This window comes from Miniopterus natalensis, chromosome 17 (genome assembly GCF_054644295.1).
Source record: "Miniopterus natalensis isolate mMinNat1 chromosome 17, mMinNat1.hap1, whole genome shotgun sequence".
NCBI classification, from domain to species: domain Eukaryota; kingdom Metazoa; phylum Chordata; class Mammalia; order Chiroptera; family Miniopteridae; genus Miniopterus; species Miniopterus natalensis.
Window position 1 is genome coordinate 11,062,238 of NC_142097.1, and position 16,437 is coordinate 11,078,674.

A 16,437-nucleotide genomic window follows, 5' to 3' on the forward strand; every position below is an offset into this window, starting at 1 on the left:
TAGAAAAGGTGTTTGAAGATCTCGCGAGATCGAACCAGCGAGGCTAGCCAGAATTAGGAGGTGTCTCGCGATAGATACAGCAAGTTTTCAGTAGGTGGGAGGGAAGCGTGATGAGGGCTCTCGCGAGACCTGAAGGTACCGCGACGGCGGCTGCGGCCGGAGGGAGGAAAGGTTTGTAAACCGGTCAGCTCCAGGACCCTGGCTGTAAAAGGGGAATGACTAGGTCGTTCTTTGGGATTTCAGTGCTTCCTTCATCTTCACAGGCACTTCCTCCACCTCTAACCTTTCTTTTAACCGGCCTTTTAGGACCGGAAGTCCTTCATCTTGAGCGTCCAATGCTGGAAGTGGCCTTCCTTTCTTTACCGGAAACCCTTTCCCAGGACCTAGGAAGACAGCCCACCTGGCCGGAAGTCCCACCTCCTTGAACTCCCCCACCCTTCCAGAAGTTTTTCTGTCACCTGTGTTTACCTCTTTCTCCTTCCCCTGATTTATTCCTATACCAGGAAAGGATACGTTTAGTGTCTCCCTCCCAAGTCCACTAAACGGGTTGGATATCTCATTCCCCAAGTCAGGGTTCCTTCCCCGTGTCCCCATGTAGCTGGGAAGTGGGGCCTGGGGGTGGTTGGACCCCTGGGATCCTGGAGGGGCAGAGAGGGCGCAGAACTCCGCTTCTGCTCCTGCTACCAGGACGCGGCCTCAGCCTCTCCCTTCCCGCTGCCATGCACCCTGCGGCCTTCCCGCTTCCCGTCGTTGTGGCCACTGTGCTGTGGGGAGCGGCCCCCGTCCGGGGGCTCATTCGAGCGGTGAGTCAAAGGGGCAGATGGGGGAAGGGCGCTGAAGGGAGAAGTTGCAAGCTGAAGGGGAATATGAAATAATTTGTCCGCAGACCTCGGACCACAATACCAGCATGGACTTTGCAGACCTCCCAGCTCTCTTTGGGGCTGCTTTGAGCCAGGAGGGACTTCAGGTAATTTTCTCTCCTTTTTCCTTAAATCTTCCATCCTGGGTTAAGGAGCCATACCCTTGGATGAAGCTAGAGGTAGGAAAAAAGTTAAGTTAGGAAGTACTTTAGCACATCTAGTGTGAAATGCAGAAGCTAGAAGACCAAGTCTCTCTCTAGCAGTCTGAACCCTATGAGAGAGTCTGAAAGTGCATCAAGATAAAAGACAGGGAGAAGTGTGCTTACAGTAGGATCTCTGGGGTCAGTTATTGGTTTATATGCTCTTAGATTAATTATCTTTGTAGCACGGGATAATAATAGATGTTATTTCAGGGTTTTTGTGAAGATTAAATTAGATAAAGCAATTTTGCGGTACTTCAGGACAAAGACTGCTACATAGCAAAAACTGGGCCATAGATATCAGTGTAGTTGTTTGTAAGATGGGTAATTGGGAAATTAAAGGGAGGTGTTAAAAAACAAAATTCAACCAAGTAAGTTTTAAAGATCTTACTGGCCTTATATAATGACTTATGAATCGGGCAGTATCCCATGTAGCAGATAGAAACTCCAAAAGAGCTGTACATACTGAAAGATTTCCATAGGCAGAAGGGAGCAGGACAGTGGAGTTATACTAGCAAAGAGCTGGTTGTTTGTGGCAAGGTCACCTTTCTCAAGGGGATGGCAGGGGGTCTCTCAGGCAGATTACCTCACTAGTGCTGACCAGGTAATTCCAGAATGACTTGTGTAAGATTCTATTCCTGGGAGAGGCTGAAACTGTAATTAAGTTAGGTGTTAAGTCTCAGTTTGGTGACATGGAGTTTAGCACAAGTGAACTCCATTTTGGGCCTGTCGTCTCTCCCAATCCTGGAGAATATTTTTTGTTTGTGTTTAATTAGAGGGAGAGGGAGAGAAACATCAATCAGTTGCCTCCTGTACGTACCTCAAACAGGAATCAAACCTGAGACCTTTCCAGTGTATACAGGGCGACGCTCCAACCGAGCCACATCGGCCAGGGCCCTTTTGTCTTGTTTAACAGCAGGGAGTATTATGAGTATGTACTAGAGAAGGAAGTGTGAAATGGAACTGAGATAAAGTGACATGGGTGAGTGGAGAATCGATGTATAATCAGTGGGAAACTGGAAGGCAGAATTTGAATTAGCTTGGAGTATGGGGCATAGGTTAGCTCATTTGGGACAGGGAGAAGGTTAATGGGAGGATCTCGATGTTGTTTGATGTAATTTCATCTTCTGGAGGCCAAGAAGAGATAGAATTCCAACTTGGGTGGGATGCTCAGACCCCAGGAATGAGGAGGAAATGGAAGATAGAGATCATCCAGTATGTGGGGATCCATGTGCTTGGTGGGCCCTGTGGGGAGCAGAACCTAGGGAGGTGAGATCCAACTGTTGTTTACTTCTCTTCCCCAGGGCTTCCTTGTGGAGGCTCACCCAGCCAATGCCTGCAGCCCCATTGCCCCACCACCCCCAGCCCCGGTCAACGGGTCAGTCTTTATTGCACTGCTTCGAAGATTCGACTGCAACTTTGACCTCAAGGTTGCTGAATGTGGAGTGGGAGCTGGGAATGTGAGGGTAAAAAAAATACACCAGGAATGAAGGAAGGCAAGATCCATAATGGCTCCTTATCCCGTCTTGTCTCCCTAGGTCCTGAATGCTCAGAAGGCTGGGTATGGTGCAGCTGTGGTACACAATGTGAATTCCAATGAACTTCTGAACATGGTGTGGAATAGTGGTAAGGTTGGGGGATCTGAACAGCTGGGTTTTCAGTAGAACTCAGACTTAGAGATGGTAGTCAATCTTTTGGGTGGGATGGTATGAAAGAACCAAATGCCAGGATTACCAAAGGATATCAGTAGAGTGTTGAGTCCCCAGTGTAATGCCCTGATCCCTGCAGAAGAAATCCAGCAGCAGATCTGGATCCCGTCTGTGTTTATTGGGGAGAGGAGCTCCGAGTATCTGCGTGCCCTCTTTGTCTACGAGAAAGGGTAGGATGTGTCCCTCCTTCCCACTCTTCTCTTCCTTCAGCACGTCCCTGCAAATCTGGAGCCCAAGCTTCAGGCCCTTCATACTCTGCCTTTTGACTTTCTTTCCATCCCCTTTTCTATCTATGGGCCTTTTCCAGAGCCAGTTACTTTGTGTCTCTTCCTTTGTCACTTTGCTTTTCCTGCCCTCTGATACTGGTCTTCCTTTTCCCAGGGCTCGGGTGCTTCTGGTCCCGGACAGTAGCTTCCCATTGGGTTATTACCTCATCCCTTTCACAGGGATTGTGGGACTGCTGGTTTTGGCCATGGGAGCAGTGATGGTGAGTAGCTCAGGGAGCATGATGGGAGGAGCTGAGGCCTTTAAAACCAGACTGGACTTGGGATTTAGAGGTGGGGATGGTTTGTACTGGATTGTCCAGTTTGGTTCCCTAAGGCTGATCTGATCTATCTACTCCCTTTCCACAGATAGTTCGTTGTATCCAGCACCGGAAACGGCTCCAGCGGAATCGACTGACCAAAGAGCAACTGAAGCAGATTCCAACACATGACTATCAGAAGGGTGAGGGGGGGATAGGGGGATGAAAGGCCTTTCCCATAGCATACATGGTTCTGAAGGAGTTTGAGCCCAGGAGATAAGGGGCAAAGATGGCAGGGAGATGTCAGCCTGAGATGCCATCTTCCTTCTTTTTACCCATATATACAGTGAGGACAGGACAGGAACAGAGCAGAAGATGGGAAGCAAAGATTAAATGGAGCAGCTGGGAAAAATGGGAGACCAACCTTGCTTATAAGGGAGGTGGGGAGAACAAAAACAGAAGGAGTGGGGAGGCTTTAGTCTGAGAACAGGTGGAGGGGTTAGGTCTTTAGGCCCAGGAGCCTCTAGTGCCCAAATAAGGCAATAGCAGAAGCCCTGCCCTCATTTCCGCTCCTCCCACTCCTTATATCTTCACCCTCACCCCCCTAAAACCCACTTCCTTCTTACCTCTGCTTCTCTTTGTCCCTTCTACCTCCCACCCCCGTTCCTCATGTTCTATCCTGGCCCAGTCTTAGCTCTTCCATTGGCTCTGTAGAAACAGGGAAAATAACTCTTGCAAGACTTAGCTCTCTACAGGCCTCCCAGAGTGAGTTCTTGTGGGCCCTGGTCCAAGGTGGCTCAGTAAAAGCACTCCTTTTTTCCTCCTGCAGGAGACCAGTATGATGTCTGTGCCATCTGCCTGGATGAGTATGTGGATGGTGACAAGCTAAGGGTACTCCCCTGTGCGCATGGTGAGGCCCTCAGTTCCTGTGCCCATGTCCCACCCCACCAGCAAACACCAGGAGTTTCACCTCATTCCTTTTCCGCAGCCTATCACAGCCGCTGTGTGGACCCCTGGCTCACTCAGACCCGGAAGACCTGCCCCATCTGCAAGCAGCCTGTCCATCGAGGTCCTGGGGATGAGGAGGAGGAGGAAACTCAGGGGCAAGATGGTGATGAAGAAGGGGAACCAAGGGACCATCCTGCCTCAGAGCGAACCCCACTTCTGGGCTCCAGCCCCACAACTCCCACCTCTTTTGGCTCCCTAGCCCCAGCCCCCCTTGTTTTTCCCGAGTCTTCAACAGATCCTGGCTCCCTAGCGTCAGTCCCCCTTGCTTTTCCTGAGTCTTCAACAGATCCCACACCTTCTCCTCCCTCTTCCTCTTCAGCTGCCATGCTGGTCTCCTACTCCCCTCATCACCCCCACCCCTGGTGACCTATTTTGCACAGCCTCTCCCTCTAGCCTTCTGTTGAGAGATGGGATATTTCTACCCTGGGTTTCTCCCTTACCCAACCCCATCCTTTTGAGGGGGCTGGTTCTAAGGGACTGGGTCTTCATTTATTGGGTTAATAAAATTGTTTTTGACAACTAAGGAAGGGGAAGATCATTCTTACACAGGTGAACCTCTTACCCATTTGGGATGTTGTCCCCTTTTTTTGGTGTAAAGGGGCAGGGGAATTCTGGGAGATTAACCTAGTCTTGGGGATAGCCCCAGCAGGCATTTGTTGTGACTCAGAGGGGCAGCCCCACCCACAGGATGACTCAACTGGTCCTGCCTTGCCCACAGGCTGGGACCCATTCTCTGGTCTGGATGGCAGTATCATTACCCACTAATTCAACTAACACACTGAGGACCTAGGGCTAGAAACAAACAACAGGCTAGATAGGCCTGAGGCAGGTGCTTAGTTCTGGATATGGAAACAAGATCCAATTCCTAGACTTTGTAGTGCTTCAACTCCTGTTCCTAACCCCAAGCAAGGATAAAGAGGCAAGGCCCTGAGACTGTCCTCCATCCTGACACCCACGCTAAAACCACACAGCACCTTGTTAGTAGAATCTTTTTTATTCAGAAAAAACAAAACAAAAAAAATATTTTTTTTTCCAACCACACACAGGAGGGGTATGGGTAGGGGAAGGTGCCTGTCCATCCAGCCCTGCCCCTAGCCCATGTGGTTTTGGCAGCAATAAGGGGTGTAGGGTAATGGCCCAAAAAAATAAAAATGGTGTGTGTGTGTGTGGGAAGGAGAGGGGTGCAAAAGCAGTGGGGAGTGGTGGGGGGATGGGAAAGACGAGGTCAGTACTGGGCACGCCGCAGGTGGGAGGCCATTTCATAACATTTCTTGTTGATCATACCACCGTGGACACCTTCTTTGCCCATCAGCAGGACTAGCGCTAGAGGAAAGAGAAAGGAGGCTAGGACCCAGGTGTCACAATGCTACCCCCTGCCAGCTGTTCAGCAGCTGTCCAGTCCTGGGGGCTGTAACCCAACCTCATCTCTCCCAACCTCCCCCCCCCCCACGCACAGGCAGGCTGTCAGTCACCCTGAAACAATAGGCCTTTTCAAAAGAGGGAAGAAAAAAAAAGCTAAAAGACTGGAAGCAGAACAACACTAAAATTTAGGGGTCAAAGGCTTATAGACTTGACTCACGTTCAGGCTAGAAATGGATATAGATGAGCCTCCAAGTTTTAACAAAAGGGCTCAAAAGACAACAGCTAAGTGCTAACTACCAATAGTTTACCACCTCCTAAAAAAGTTTCTCATCTGAAAAGGCTCAAGGCAGGAAGCAACTGAACAGGTAATACAGTTCAACTTCTTTATATCAGAAGATGAGGAACTGAGACAGAACAGGGACTATCCAATGTCCCAATATCCAGCAGGCTGGGAGTAGAAGGCTGGTCTGATCCCTTCATACTGGGGAACCACACAGAAAAAGCACCCAAAAGCTTCACAAAAGGATATACATTAGGGATCTTGGAGCTACAGAAAGGTTAAGACTCAGAAACTCACTCTTGGCAGTCATGGTGATAGTGACGTTGAAGGTAGGGGCTCCCCCGGTGCTCTTGGTACGAAGATCCATGGTAAATTCCCCATCCTGCAGCAGTGAGTCCCGGATCACAGAACATTTCTGGCCCCCAAGTGTCAGCCCATTCACTAAAATACTTGACCGGTCTTTGCCAACCAGGACACCAACCTCAGCTGGCTGGAAAGGGAACCAAGCACTCATCAAATTAGTACACCAAGGTTCCCCACTTTCTCCAAGGGCACATCTGCTTTCCACTTCTTGGGAGCTAGAATCCCCTGGGGAGGAAAGGTGTGTATGGTAGGTGCTTTGTACTCATCCATGAAATCTGAGAAACTCTTACAACTGACTGTTGGAAGTTAGTACACAAAAAGATCAGGATCCTCAACCTAGAGAATGGTAATATGAACAGAAAGCATATTCCTCTGGAGACTTAGAGTTCGTTTAAGAGGGAAAGCAAACTCAGGAAATAAAGGGGGCCAAAAGTCAGTGAGGAAAGTGGAGTGGAATGAAGTGGGGAGCCTTTGGATGCTCAGAAGTCTCCTTCAGGAAAAGCAGAAGCTAAGAGGGGAAGGGAGGGGGCGGGCAAAGCAGGAGAAGCAACTTTGCCCTTATTTGGTCAAAGGTTCTGAAGGAGTTGTTAGGGCCCGGGACGCCTGGGTCTCTAAGTAACCTAGAGTTTAGGTCCAGGTATCTAGGTCCCAAGATGAGGAAGCAGATCCCTGGGGGCTTTCTGTTAAAGTTGGAAAATTTTTGAAAGGGGACCTAGGCTAGACACAGCACGCCAGTTCCCGGGTACAGATACCCCAGGGAACCTTTCCACCCCTCCCCCTTACACCCCAAATCCCCACATCCGGTCCCCTCCCGCCCGGAAATCCCCTTCCCCCCCCATTTGAACTTCCGCTCCCCCTCCCCACTTCCGGGCAGTGTGGACCCGGGAGGTAGTGATGGGGACAGCAGTCATCATTCCTTATTCCTTTACTTATACTACCCTAAAACTTCTTAAAGTTCCCCTACTCCAGGCCCCGCGGGATGGCGGGAAGGGAGGGCGAGGGGACTTCCGGGATTGGTCCCACAAGAATGCTTAAGTCCACGGTGCAGACTTGGGGGGGGGGGGCGTGAGGCGGCCTTGCCTTCTTCAACTGAGTTGGGAGGAGTAGAGAGCTCACAGGCCCCGCATGGAACCCCGGCCACGCTCCCGCCCTCATAAGGGGGAACAATGGTGGAGGGGGCACGAGTTGGCGGCCGGAAGTGGAACTGGGGGTCCAGGGATCCCCAAGCCCCTTCTCAATCACAATCCCCGGTTGAAACTGCAGCGCGTGCCCGCCCCGCCCTGAACGAGGCGGAAGTGGGCCGCCGCACCGGGCGGCGCGCCCCTCCCCGCCCTGTGCCCCGGATGTAACGCCCCGTCGCGGAAAGCGGGGCGGCGGGCTGGATGGGAGACGCCGCCTGGGGCGTAGGACTTAGGGGCAACAGACGGACCCTCTCACGTGCAGCCGCCATTCGCGCCGTTTCCAGGACAAGGACCGGGTCATGGCCTTTCGCTGCCCTTCCCAGATCGCACCCGCCCCCACCCGAGTCCCTCCCTCAGGGTCCAAGCTCTGCCAGTCCCCCGGAGCGCGCAGGTCTCGCAGTACCGTGATGTTGACGAAGGTTTTCCCGGGGACGGCGGCCCAGACGGTGGGCGAGTCCTTATACCCCACGATGGCCGCGTCCTGACAGGTCCCGTCCGCCATGAGGTTGTCGATGTAGGCGTTCCACCCGGCCATGGCGCTGCTACTGGGGCTGCTCTCGGCGCTGCTGCTGGGGCCGCGGGCTGGGCTCGGGCTGCCTCTGGCTGGCGGGCGGGGGGAGGCGGAGAGCTCGGGGCACGCGCTGCCGTCCGGACCGCGGCTCTGCTAGCTGTGCAGCAGCCCTCGCACCGCCACTTCCTGCTCCTCCCCCCCTTCTAGATTTTTATTTGCAAAGGGCGGTAGGGGCGGGGCCTGCTCCCTCCCTACCCCCCCGTCTGCCCAGATACCTAACTTTGCAAATGCAATTTAAAAAATCCCTCTCCTTATTGCAAAATTTGCAGAGTTCACTGGAAAGCAGTGTAAAAGGATGAAAAAAGTGGGGAGCAGTAAGAGGTTAGGGTTAGGGTTAGGGCTCGCTCCAATTTGCATTGCATATAAACCACACTTGGGTATAAGGGAAGGAAGTGAGCCAGAGGAAGGAAAGTGAAAGAAGGAATTAGCAAACTGCCAATTTAGCAAATTAGAGTGGGTTCGGGGAACTCAGGGTTAAACAGAACGACTCCCCCTTCCCCCACCTCCACCGGAGGGAAGGAGCGGCGGGCGGCCGCGCGTGCGCCCGCGCCTGCGCCGGGCCCCGGAGGGAAAGCGCGTGGGGCGGTTGGGGCCGGCTGCCGGATTCGCGGGCGCGCGCTGCTTCGCTCCCGACTGGACCGATTTGGAACCCCTGCGAAGGCAGGCGGCCGGGGACGTGTCTCCCGCCGGGCGGAAGAGGCGGGGGCGAGAGCGAGGCGTGCGCGTTACCGCTTCTCTACTCTTGATTTTATTTAATCAAGAAATAAGAGAGCAAAGGGGAATTTGACAAAATACCCCGGCCGGTTTCAGAATTGAAGGCATCCACTGGGGACACTTATGCCCTGTCCCAGTATTTGGCCGGGTGGCACAAGTTAGACTTAATGAAGCCCACCCCACTCCAGGGGATTATCCCTAGCTGGGTCCGCTCCAGTCCCACCCAGGCCTCACACTCAGGTCCCAGTCCCGCCCATTCCCCCGGCCAGCACTTTGGGTCACCGGCTGTGATCCTAGGTGCATCTCTGCAGAGGTCACAGCACGGACGCCCGAGGGGCTAGACAGGCGGGCCTATTTTTTAAGGCGGAAGAATAAGTTTAAAGGTTTGCAACTTTTTCAAGAAGGGGAAGGTCCTTTCTACTTTGGGCCTGTTGGGTTTCTCCTTTTTCAGTAAAACTTTATGTCAACAATTTGTGCTCGAACAGATCGCCCGCCGCCAACTGGAAGGGGGTGGGGCAGGACTAGGCGGCCGGCTTCGGTGAACTAGCCGCGCTCTAGCCGCTTAGGCGGCTGAGTTGGGTCGCTTCCGGCCCCCCGAGGGAGGAGAGCCTCCCCGGCGGGAAAGGGATTCATCTCTCTCGTCGTCCGGAGCTGGGCGCGGTTCCTCCACGGCCACTCCGCCCCCCATGGGCACCCGACGCCCCCCGAGCCCGCGTTCCTCGACAGCCGCGGGGGCTGAGTCACTGGCCCGCTGGGGCGGGGCCGCACTTGGGCGCGTGGCGGCGCTCCCGGCCCGCCATCTCCTGACCTCTGGCCTGCCTCGCCCCCTACCCCAGGGTGGAAAAATCGCGGGAGGGAGCGGCCTGAGATAAGGGAGGAGGGGCGAGATGGGGGGAGGGACCCGGAGCTGGGGGTTGGAAGACGGACCGCGCTGGACGGGCGGAGCGGGGAGGGGAGCTGAGGAGAGGGCCCCGGGAGTGAGTCACCCGGCGCGGGCCGCCCCAGCGCCGGCGGGAGGGGCCTCCGCGTCGGGGGCGAGGAGCCAAGGCGCTCCTTGACCCTCGCCCGCAGGCCGGCCGGCCCGAGCCTCGGCGTACCTCCCTCTCCTGGCCGGCTGCGCACTCCCCCCAGAGCCGACCGGGCAGAGCCCCTCAATGCTGCTAGAGGACCGCCGGAGTCGCCCGGGCGTTCCTCACTCACTACAGGCCGCCCCCTCCTCGTGTTCATTCACTTTTCACTCCTGACTCAACATCATTCGTTCTAGGGCTAGGACTGCGTCCTGCAACGCCCGCAGTCGGGAAAGGGGCTCCTTACTGACAGTCTCCACGCGGGGCGATAAGTGCTGTCCCAGCGCTGTCCAGAGACAGCCTCGCCCACTCCGAGGGCCAGTCTAATTCCGTCTCCCCTCCTCCCCCACCCTCCTGCTTACGCGGAGGGGTAGGATGGGGTGGAGCCCCGAGAGGCCGCTATGAGGACCCTGAGAGGTGAGACCCTCTCGCCTTCGGAATGCGGGGGATTCAATTTTAGACTTCCGAGCTTGCCGGGAACCCCGGGTTCCTTCCCCCACAGAGGGCTGAAGCAGCCCCTGCCTGCCATGTGAGCTGAGCATGTGTGGATGTCAATCCAGCAGCCCCTCTTCCAGGCCCCCTCCCCAGCCCTGCAGGGCTCAAGTTACTCCTGGCCTTTCCTAAATGGCACTAGTTCCTCTTTAACCTTTGCAAAGAGGAATATAATCCTGGGGAGGTGAAAGACCCCCCCCCAAGCCATTCTGAAGCTCTTCCCCAGGGGTGGAATTAAAAGTAGGGACATTTTATTGGGGGACAGAGAGAAGGGAGGGATAGTTACTGGCCTTTGGGACGGGGGCTTTAGGCTATAGTGGGCACTTGGCTGCCAGCCGGGTGTGGAGGGGGAGGGTAGAGAGGGAGAGGCGGGGCTGGCTGGGGACAGGGTGGCTGGGGATAAATTCCCAGCCTGAGGGGGTGAGCTGACATTGTCCCAGCCGCCACCTAGACTCGGAGCTCACCCCAAGCCCCCAGCCAAGACATCCAGGTCTGGTGAACCTTCCAGCCCAGGGGGATGGAAGTGGTAGAGGGTGAGGGTGGAGCTGCCTTGGAGGAAATAAGGGAAATGTCACCTTTTTCCCCCTTCTGGGACTGGGGTTGTTTAAGAAAGACTGGAGGAGTTGGAGCAAACAGGATGGGGTACCCAAGGATAGGGAAGTGAGGCTGTGAAGAGAGGCAGGCAGAGGTGGGTAGAGAAGGGTAGTTAGAGCTGGAGCCAGATGGAGAATCTGGGGCCCCTGAAGATCTGAAGAAGACTGAGGAGCAGGAAAATGAAAACCACAGTAACAGATCTGATGGCTGGGAAGCCACAGAGAACAGATTGCTTGACTTTTCCGGAGAGGGTTTCAGGGAGTGGTAGAATCAGAATCGCTGGTGTTATAAAGGAGAGGCCCCTGGATTCTTAGGATGGGGTGGAGGGTGGAATAGGAGCTGTTCTGAGTGGGGGAGGGGGCTGTGCCTGCCTCTTTGGTCTGTGACCTTTTTGTGGGATATTTTTAGCTCCAGCACCTGCCTTCTTGGGGTGGGGAAGACTCTTAAAGGGCACAGGGATTTGGAATTTGGGGTTCCTTAAGGGATCAACTGTCGACACTCACTCAACCTCTTGTCCTGCAGCCATGGCCATGCAGAAAATCATTGCCCGGGAAATCCTGGACTCCAGGGGCAACCCCACTGTGGAGGTGGACCTGTACACAGCCAAGGGTAACACAGGCCCATTGGATTGGTTTGCTTTGGAAGACCCCAACCCCATCTGGCCTCAGTCCCTGTCCCCTAACTGCCCCACATCCTCACCTATCTCTGAGATTCCCTTCCCCAGAGCTCTTCCCAGGCCTTCCTCTTCCAACCTGGATCTCCTGCTGGGAGAAGCACCAGTCTGTCTGCACTGCCTCCACTCTGGGCTCAGAGAGGAGACCTTGGTCCTTTAGAGGTGGATGGGACTCTCTATGATCTTCCAATTCCTCTCATCCCAGGCCGATTCCGAGCAGCTGTGCCCAGTGGAGCTTCCACAGGTATCTATGAAGCTCTGGAGCTAAGAGATGGAGACAAATCTCGCTACCTGGGCAAAGGTGAGGAAATACCAACACTGAAAGAGCCTGTGAGGGGGGTGGTTTCAGGATGTGGCCCCCCCCCCAATGTTTTCATGGGGTAGAGGATTGGAACCCAAAGCTCTTGAACTGGGGTCCACAGGAAGAGACCTGATTGAATTGAAGATCTGAACCCCCTCCTCTGGCCTCTCTAGGTGTCCTGAAGGCTGTGGAACACATCAACAAGACTCTAGGTCCTGCTCTGCTAGAAAAGGCAAGTTGGAAGAGCCTGATCCTCCAACCCCCCCTCCACTCCACCACCACCCCTGCTGCCTCATCCCAAGGAGCCCATGCTTGGGAGAGGCCAACTGTCCTGTCTCTCCAAAATACTTGTACTCCTTCCTTTTGCACATGCCCTAACTCTTTAGAAATCTGACTTCTGCTCTCCCCTCCTCAATCCTCCTCTTCCAGAAACTAAGCGTTGTGGATCAAGAAAAAATTGACAAATTTATGATTGAGCTGGATGGGACTGAGAATAAATGTGAGTGAAGGGCTAGGGATAGGTGAAGGGATGAGATGCAGGATAGATGGGAGAGAAACCACAGGGCTGACGTCTGGTTAGAATTATTACTGTGTCCCACATTTTGGGGCACATCGTAGCTGGATGGACTTTTATTCATTCCACAGGCATTTCCTGATGCCTGCCTTCTGCCAGGTCTGGGCTGGGCTGTGGACACAGATGTGAAGCTAGTACATTCCCTGGGGTGGGATTGCCCTGAGCACCTCAGACCCCTGGGGAGAGATCTGTTAACAAACTCTTAATGCCCAGTGATTTGGAGTTCTGGATTCTTCCTGGGGTGACCAGAGGGACTTTGTTTTGTTTTTATTTTAGAGAGGAAAAGGGAAAGAGAGAGGAAGGGGTGGGGGGAGAGAAACATTGATTTGTTGTTCCACTTATTTATGCATTCACTGGTTGATTCTTGTATGTGCTCTGACCTCAGATCAAACCTGAAACTTTGGTGTATTGGAATTACGCTCTAACCAACTGAGCTACCCAGCCAGGGCCAGAGGGGACATTTGAAGAGATGACCCCAAACCCTGGGGGAGAAGCTCTCATCCTCTCTTTGCGCTTACTTCCTCCAGCCAAGTTTGGGGCCAATGCCATCCTGGGAGTGTCCCTGGCTGTGTGCAAGGCTGGAGCAGCTGAGAAGGGGGTCCCGCTCTACCGACACATTGCAGATCTCGCTGGGAACCCGGACCTGGTCCTCCCAGTGCCTGTGAGTGCAGATGTCCTGTGAGATCCCACAGTGACAGAGTTGCCCCATCCAGCAAAAAGTTCATAAGCAGACCCTGGAAAGTTCACCTTCCAGACGCAGCTCCAAAGAAATGTTTTCCTGAAATGGAACCTCTCCTACTCAGTCCTGCCCCTCCTTCTGCCCCTCACAATCCAAACCTTCCCTTAAGCCTCTCTGCGTCTTTTCCTTGATGCAACACAGTTCTTTCACATTCCAATCCTAGGCTCAATAACTCCAGTTCCTTATTCTGCATTTTATCCCAACCCCCAAATCAGATAGCTTCTTCTATCTGATTGGCAATGACAAGGATCTTTGCATTTCTTTGTATCTTCTTTAATCCTTATAAAAGCAAATTTCCTTTATATGGGAACCCTTTGAATTTAATGTCAATGATAACGTTATAGACAAAGCCTGAACTATGAACAGCTTAATATAATAAAAGTCTATTTCTAAAAAAAAGTTAAAAAAAAAGTTACAATTTATTGTTACTTACTAGGCAGATTGTATAAGAGCATGAGCTCTGGAGATAAGCTACTGGGTTCGAATCCTGGCTTTGCCTGTGTGCTAGTTATGTGACCTTAGGCAAGTTATTTAACCTCTTTTTTTTTTTTTTATTAATCTTCACCAGAGGATTTTTTTTTCCAATTGCTTTTCAGAAAGAGTGGAAGGGGGTAGGGAAGAGAAACATCAATGTGAGAGAGCCACATTGATTGGTTGTCTCCCACACTTGCCCCAACCTGGGCCACGGATTGAACCTGCAAGCCAGGTACATGCCTTTGACCGGGAATCGAACCCGAGACCCTTTGGTGCTTGGGACAATGCTCTAACCACTGAGCAACAGGAGCTAAGGCATTATTTAACCTCTTTATGCCTCAGTTTCCTCATTTGTAGAGTGGGGGATAATAATAGTACCTAGTTCATGGGGTTGTTTTGAAAATGAGATGAGCTAATAGAATATATGTCAATCACTTAGAGCAGTGTCTGACCTGTAGTAAGTGCCATGTCACTGTTACCTATTGTGTACCAGGCACATACTAGGAACTTCACATTGAGTTTCTCTAATTTTCAGCATAAGATCCTGCAGGGAAGCAGGTGGTATTCCCATTAGAAAAATGAGGAAAGAGGCTCTAAGGAGTAAAATTACTCACCCTAGATTACTCAGCTAGTAAATAGGGAAGTCAAGATTCCACCTCAACCCCTCCTCCCCAACTTCTCTTGATCCCTCATACCTTGGCCCAGGTCTGAACACCCACTCCTCCTCTCAGGCCTTCAATGTGATCAATGGGGGCTCCCATGCTGGAAACAAGCTGGCCATGCAGGAGTTCATGATTCTGCCTGTGGGAGCCAGCTCCTTCAAGGAAGCCATGCGCATTGGCGCCGAGGTCTACCACCACCTCAAAGGGGTCATCAAGGCCAAGTATGGGAAGGACGCCACCAATGTGGGTGATGAGGGCGGCTTTGCACCCAACATCCTGGAGAACAATGAGGGTCAGTGTGAGCACTCTGAGGGGCAGAACCCCTGGGTCCTCACAGAGGAAGGGGCTGCGGAGACAGGGTGCACCGGAGCCTCAGGTCTTCTCTTGTCCTTCTCCCAGCCCTAGAGCTGCTGAAGACGGCTATCCAGGCAGCTGGCTACCCAGACAAAGTGGTGATTGGTATGGATGTGGCGGCATCTGAGTTCTATCGCAATGGGAAGTACGATCTAGACTTCAAGTCCCCTGATGACCCCGCACGGCACATCACTGGGGAGAAGCTGGGGGAGCTGTACAAGAGCTTCATTAAGAACTATCCTGGTGAGACCCTTCAGGTGTTCCAGTGCACCTGCCCAAGTACTCAGCAACTGCCCAACACACTGACTTCAGAGTCTCCATTGCTATCAACTCGATCCTTCCAGTCCTTAGCACCATTGCAGTCTCCATCCAAACTCTTTTGACCTGTCACCCCCTTCATGAGGCCCTCAAGCTTTTAACCTGACTTTGCTCCATCTCCCACCAGTGGTCTCGATCGAAGACCCCTTTGACCAGGATGACTGGGCCACTTGGACTTCATTCCTCTCGGGGGTGGACATCCAGATTGTGGGAGATGACCTCACAGTCACCAACCCCAAGAGGATTGCTCAGGCTGTTGAAAAGAAGGCCTGTAACTGCTTGCTGCTGAAGGTCAACCAGATTGGCTCGGTGACTGAATCCATCCAGGCGTGAGTGCCTCCTGGCCCTGGGGTGCACCATAGCTTCCCTCCACCTGTTCTGCCTACTCCAGCTGCAGTCCTGCCCTCAAACTCCAAGTCTACCTTTCCCCTGGCTCCTGACCCACCCCACTCTCCTCACCTCAAGGCTTTGATTAACTCTTGGCCTGACCCCAAGAGCATTGCCACTGTGACCTGCCATCCCCTCCCTACCCCATACCATTCTTTTCTCCCAGATTCTGTACTACTTCCCACCAGCATCTCAGAAATCTCCTCTTCTCTCCTACTTTCCAAAGAACTTTAGTCATCACCCTCCCCGCAAAGTGCCCAATCCCCAAAACAGAAACAGAAAAGCCCCATCCAGCCCCTGGCTTTCTCACCAAGGTCCCGTTAGGCCTTATCGAGTGTCCTCTCTACCCAGCTGCAAACTGGCTCAGTCTAATGGCTGGGGAGTGATGGTGAGCCACCGCTCTGGGGAGACTGAAGACACATTCATTGCCGACCTCGTGGTGGGGCTCTGCACCGGACAGGTACTCATGGCTCCCCTTTGACACATTAGAACAAGTTTTCTTGTGGTCTCTGGTCTCCTGCCCCTGAGTTGAATGACACCACAGGCTACTTCCTCAGGGCCAGGCCCAATCCCTCCTCTCTAGCCTCACGCAACCCTTGGAATTCCTCTTCCCTCCTCAGATCAAGACTGGTGCTCCTTGCCGCTCAGAGCGTCTGGCCAAATACAACCAGCTTATGAGGTACAGTGAGTGCAGTGGGCCTGAGTGTGGGGAGCTGAGGGCTGTTGGGTTAGAAGGATGCAGCTCTGACTTGGTCTGCCTTCTAGGATTGAGGAGGCACTCGGGGACAAGGCTGTCTTTGCTGGACGCAAGTTCCGTAACCCAAAGGCCAAGTGAGAAGCTGGAGGCCCCAGGACCCCACAGGACAGATGTAGACCTTCAAGCCTTTCTCCCTGAAATAAACACTGGTGCCAACCAAGACAGTGGCATGCTCCTTTGTGGGAGGGAGGAGATGCTGATCTCTGTACTGGAAAAGATAGGAGGTGGGGCAGGAAAGGGAGAAGAGGTGTGTAACCTGCTGGGACAAAGGGGA

General features: G+C 53.2%; 3 protein-coding genes across 4 annotated transcripts; 2 read left to right on the plus strand and 1 right to left on the minus strand.

Moving 5' to 3' along the window:
* Nucleotides 1-125: 125 nt before the first annotated feature.
* Nucleotides 126-4,823, plus strand: RNF167 (ring finger protein 167). 2 transcript variants are annotated; one of them, XM_016200990.2, is made up of 10 exons: nt 126-171; nt 307-803; nt 887-967; nt 2,365-2,490; nt 2,599-2,686; nt 2,849-2,939; nt 3,151-3,256; nt 3,402-3,495; nt 4,122-4,202; nt 4,281-4,823. In XM_016200990.2, exons 2-10 carry the CDS (start codon nt 720-722, stop codon nt 4,664-4,666), a joined length of 1,137 nt encoding a protein of 378 aa, XP_016056476.2. In that variant the 5' UTR covers nt 126-171; nt 307-719; the 3' UTR covers nt 4,667-4,823. The 2 variants fall into 2 exon arrangements, with proteins under 2 accessions (XP_016056476.2, XP_016056477.2); XM_016200991.2 differs by lacking the exons at nt 126-171; nt 2,365-2,490 and having other exon boundaries at nt 182-803.
* Nucleotides 4,824-5,275: 452 nt separating this feature from the next.
* PFN1 (profilin 1) lies at nt 5,276-8,103 on the minus strand. Its single transcript, XM_016200992.2, has 3 exons — nt 7,890-8,103; nt 6,240-6,432; nt 5,276-5,623 (listed from the first exon to the last, which is right to left on the minus strand). The coding sequence occupies exons 1-3, from the start codon at nt 8,019-8,021 to the stop codon at nt 5,526-5,528; spliced, it is 423 nt and encodes a 140-aa protein (XP_016056478.1). The 5' UTR covers nt 8,022-8,103; the 3' UTR covers nt 5,276-5,525.
* Nucleotides 8,104-10,224: 2,121 nt separating this feature from the next.
* On the plus strand, nt 10,225-16,329 carry ENO3 (enolase 3). The gene is made up of 12 exons (XM_016200923.2): nt 10,225-10,255; nt 11,447-11,533; nt 11,803-11,898; nt 12,072-12,130; nt 12,328-12,397; nt 13,000-13,133; nt 14,417-14,639; nt 14,747-14,944; nt 15,147-15,348; nt 15,758-15,866; nt 16,027-16,085; nt 16,172-16,329. The coding sequence occupies exons 1-12, from the start codon at nt 10,240-10,242 to the stop codon at nt 16,239-16,241; spliced, it is 1,323 nt and encodes a 440-aa protein (XP_016056409.1). The 5' UTR covers nt 10,225-10,239; the 3' UTR covers nt 16,242-16,329.
* The last annotated feature ends 108 nt before the right edge of the window (nt 16,330-16,437 follow it).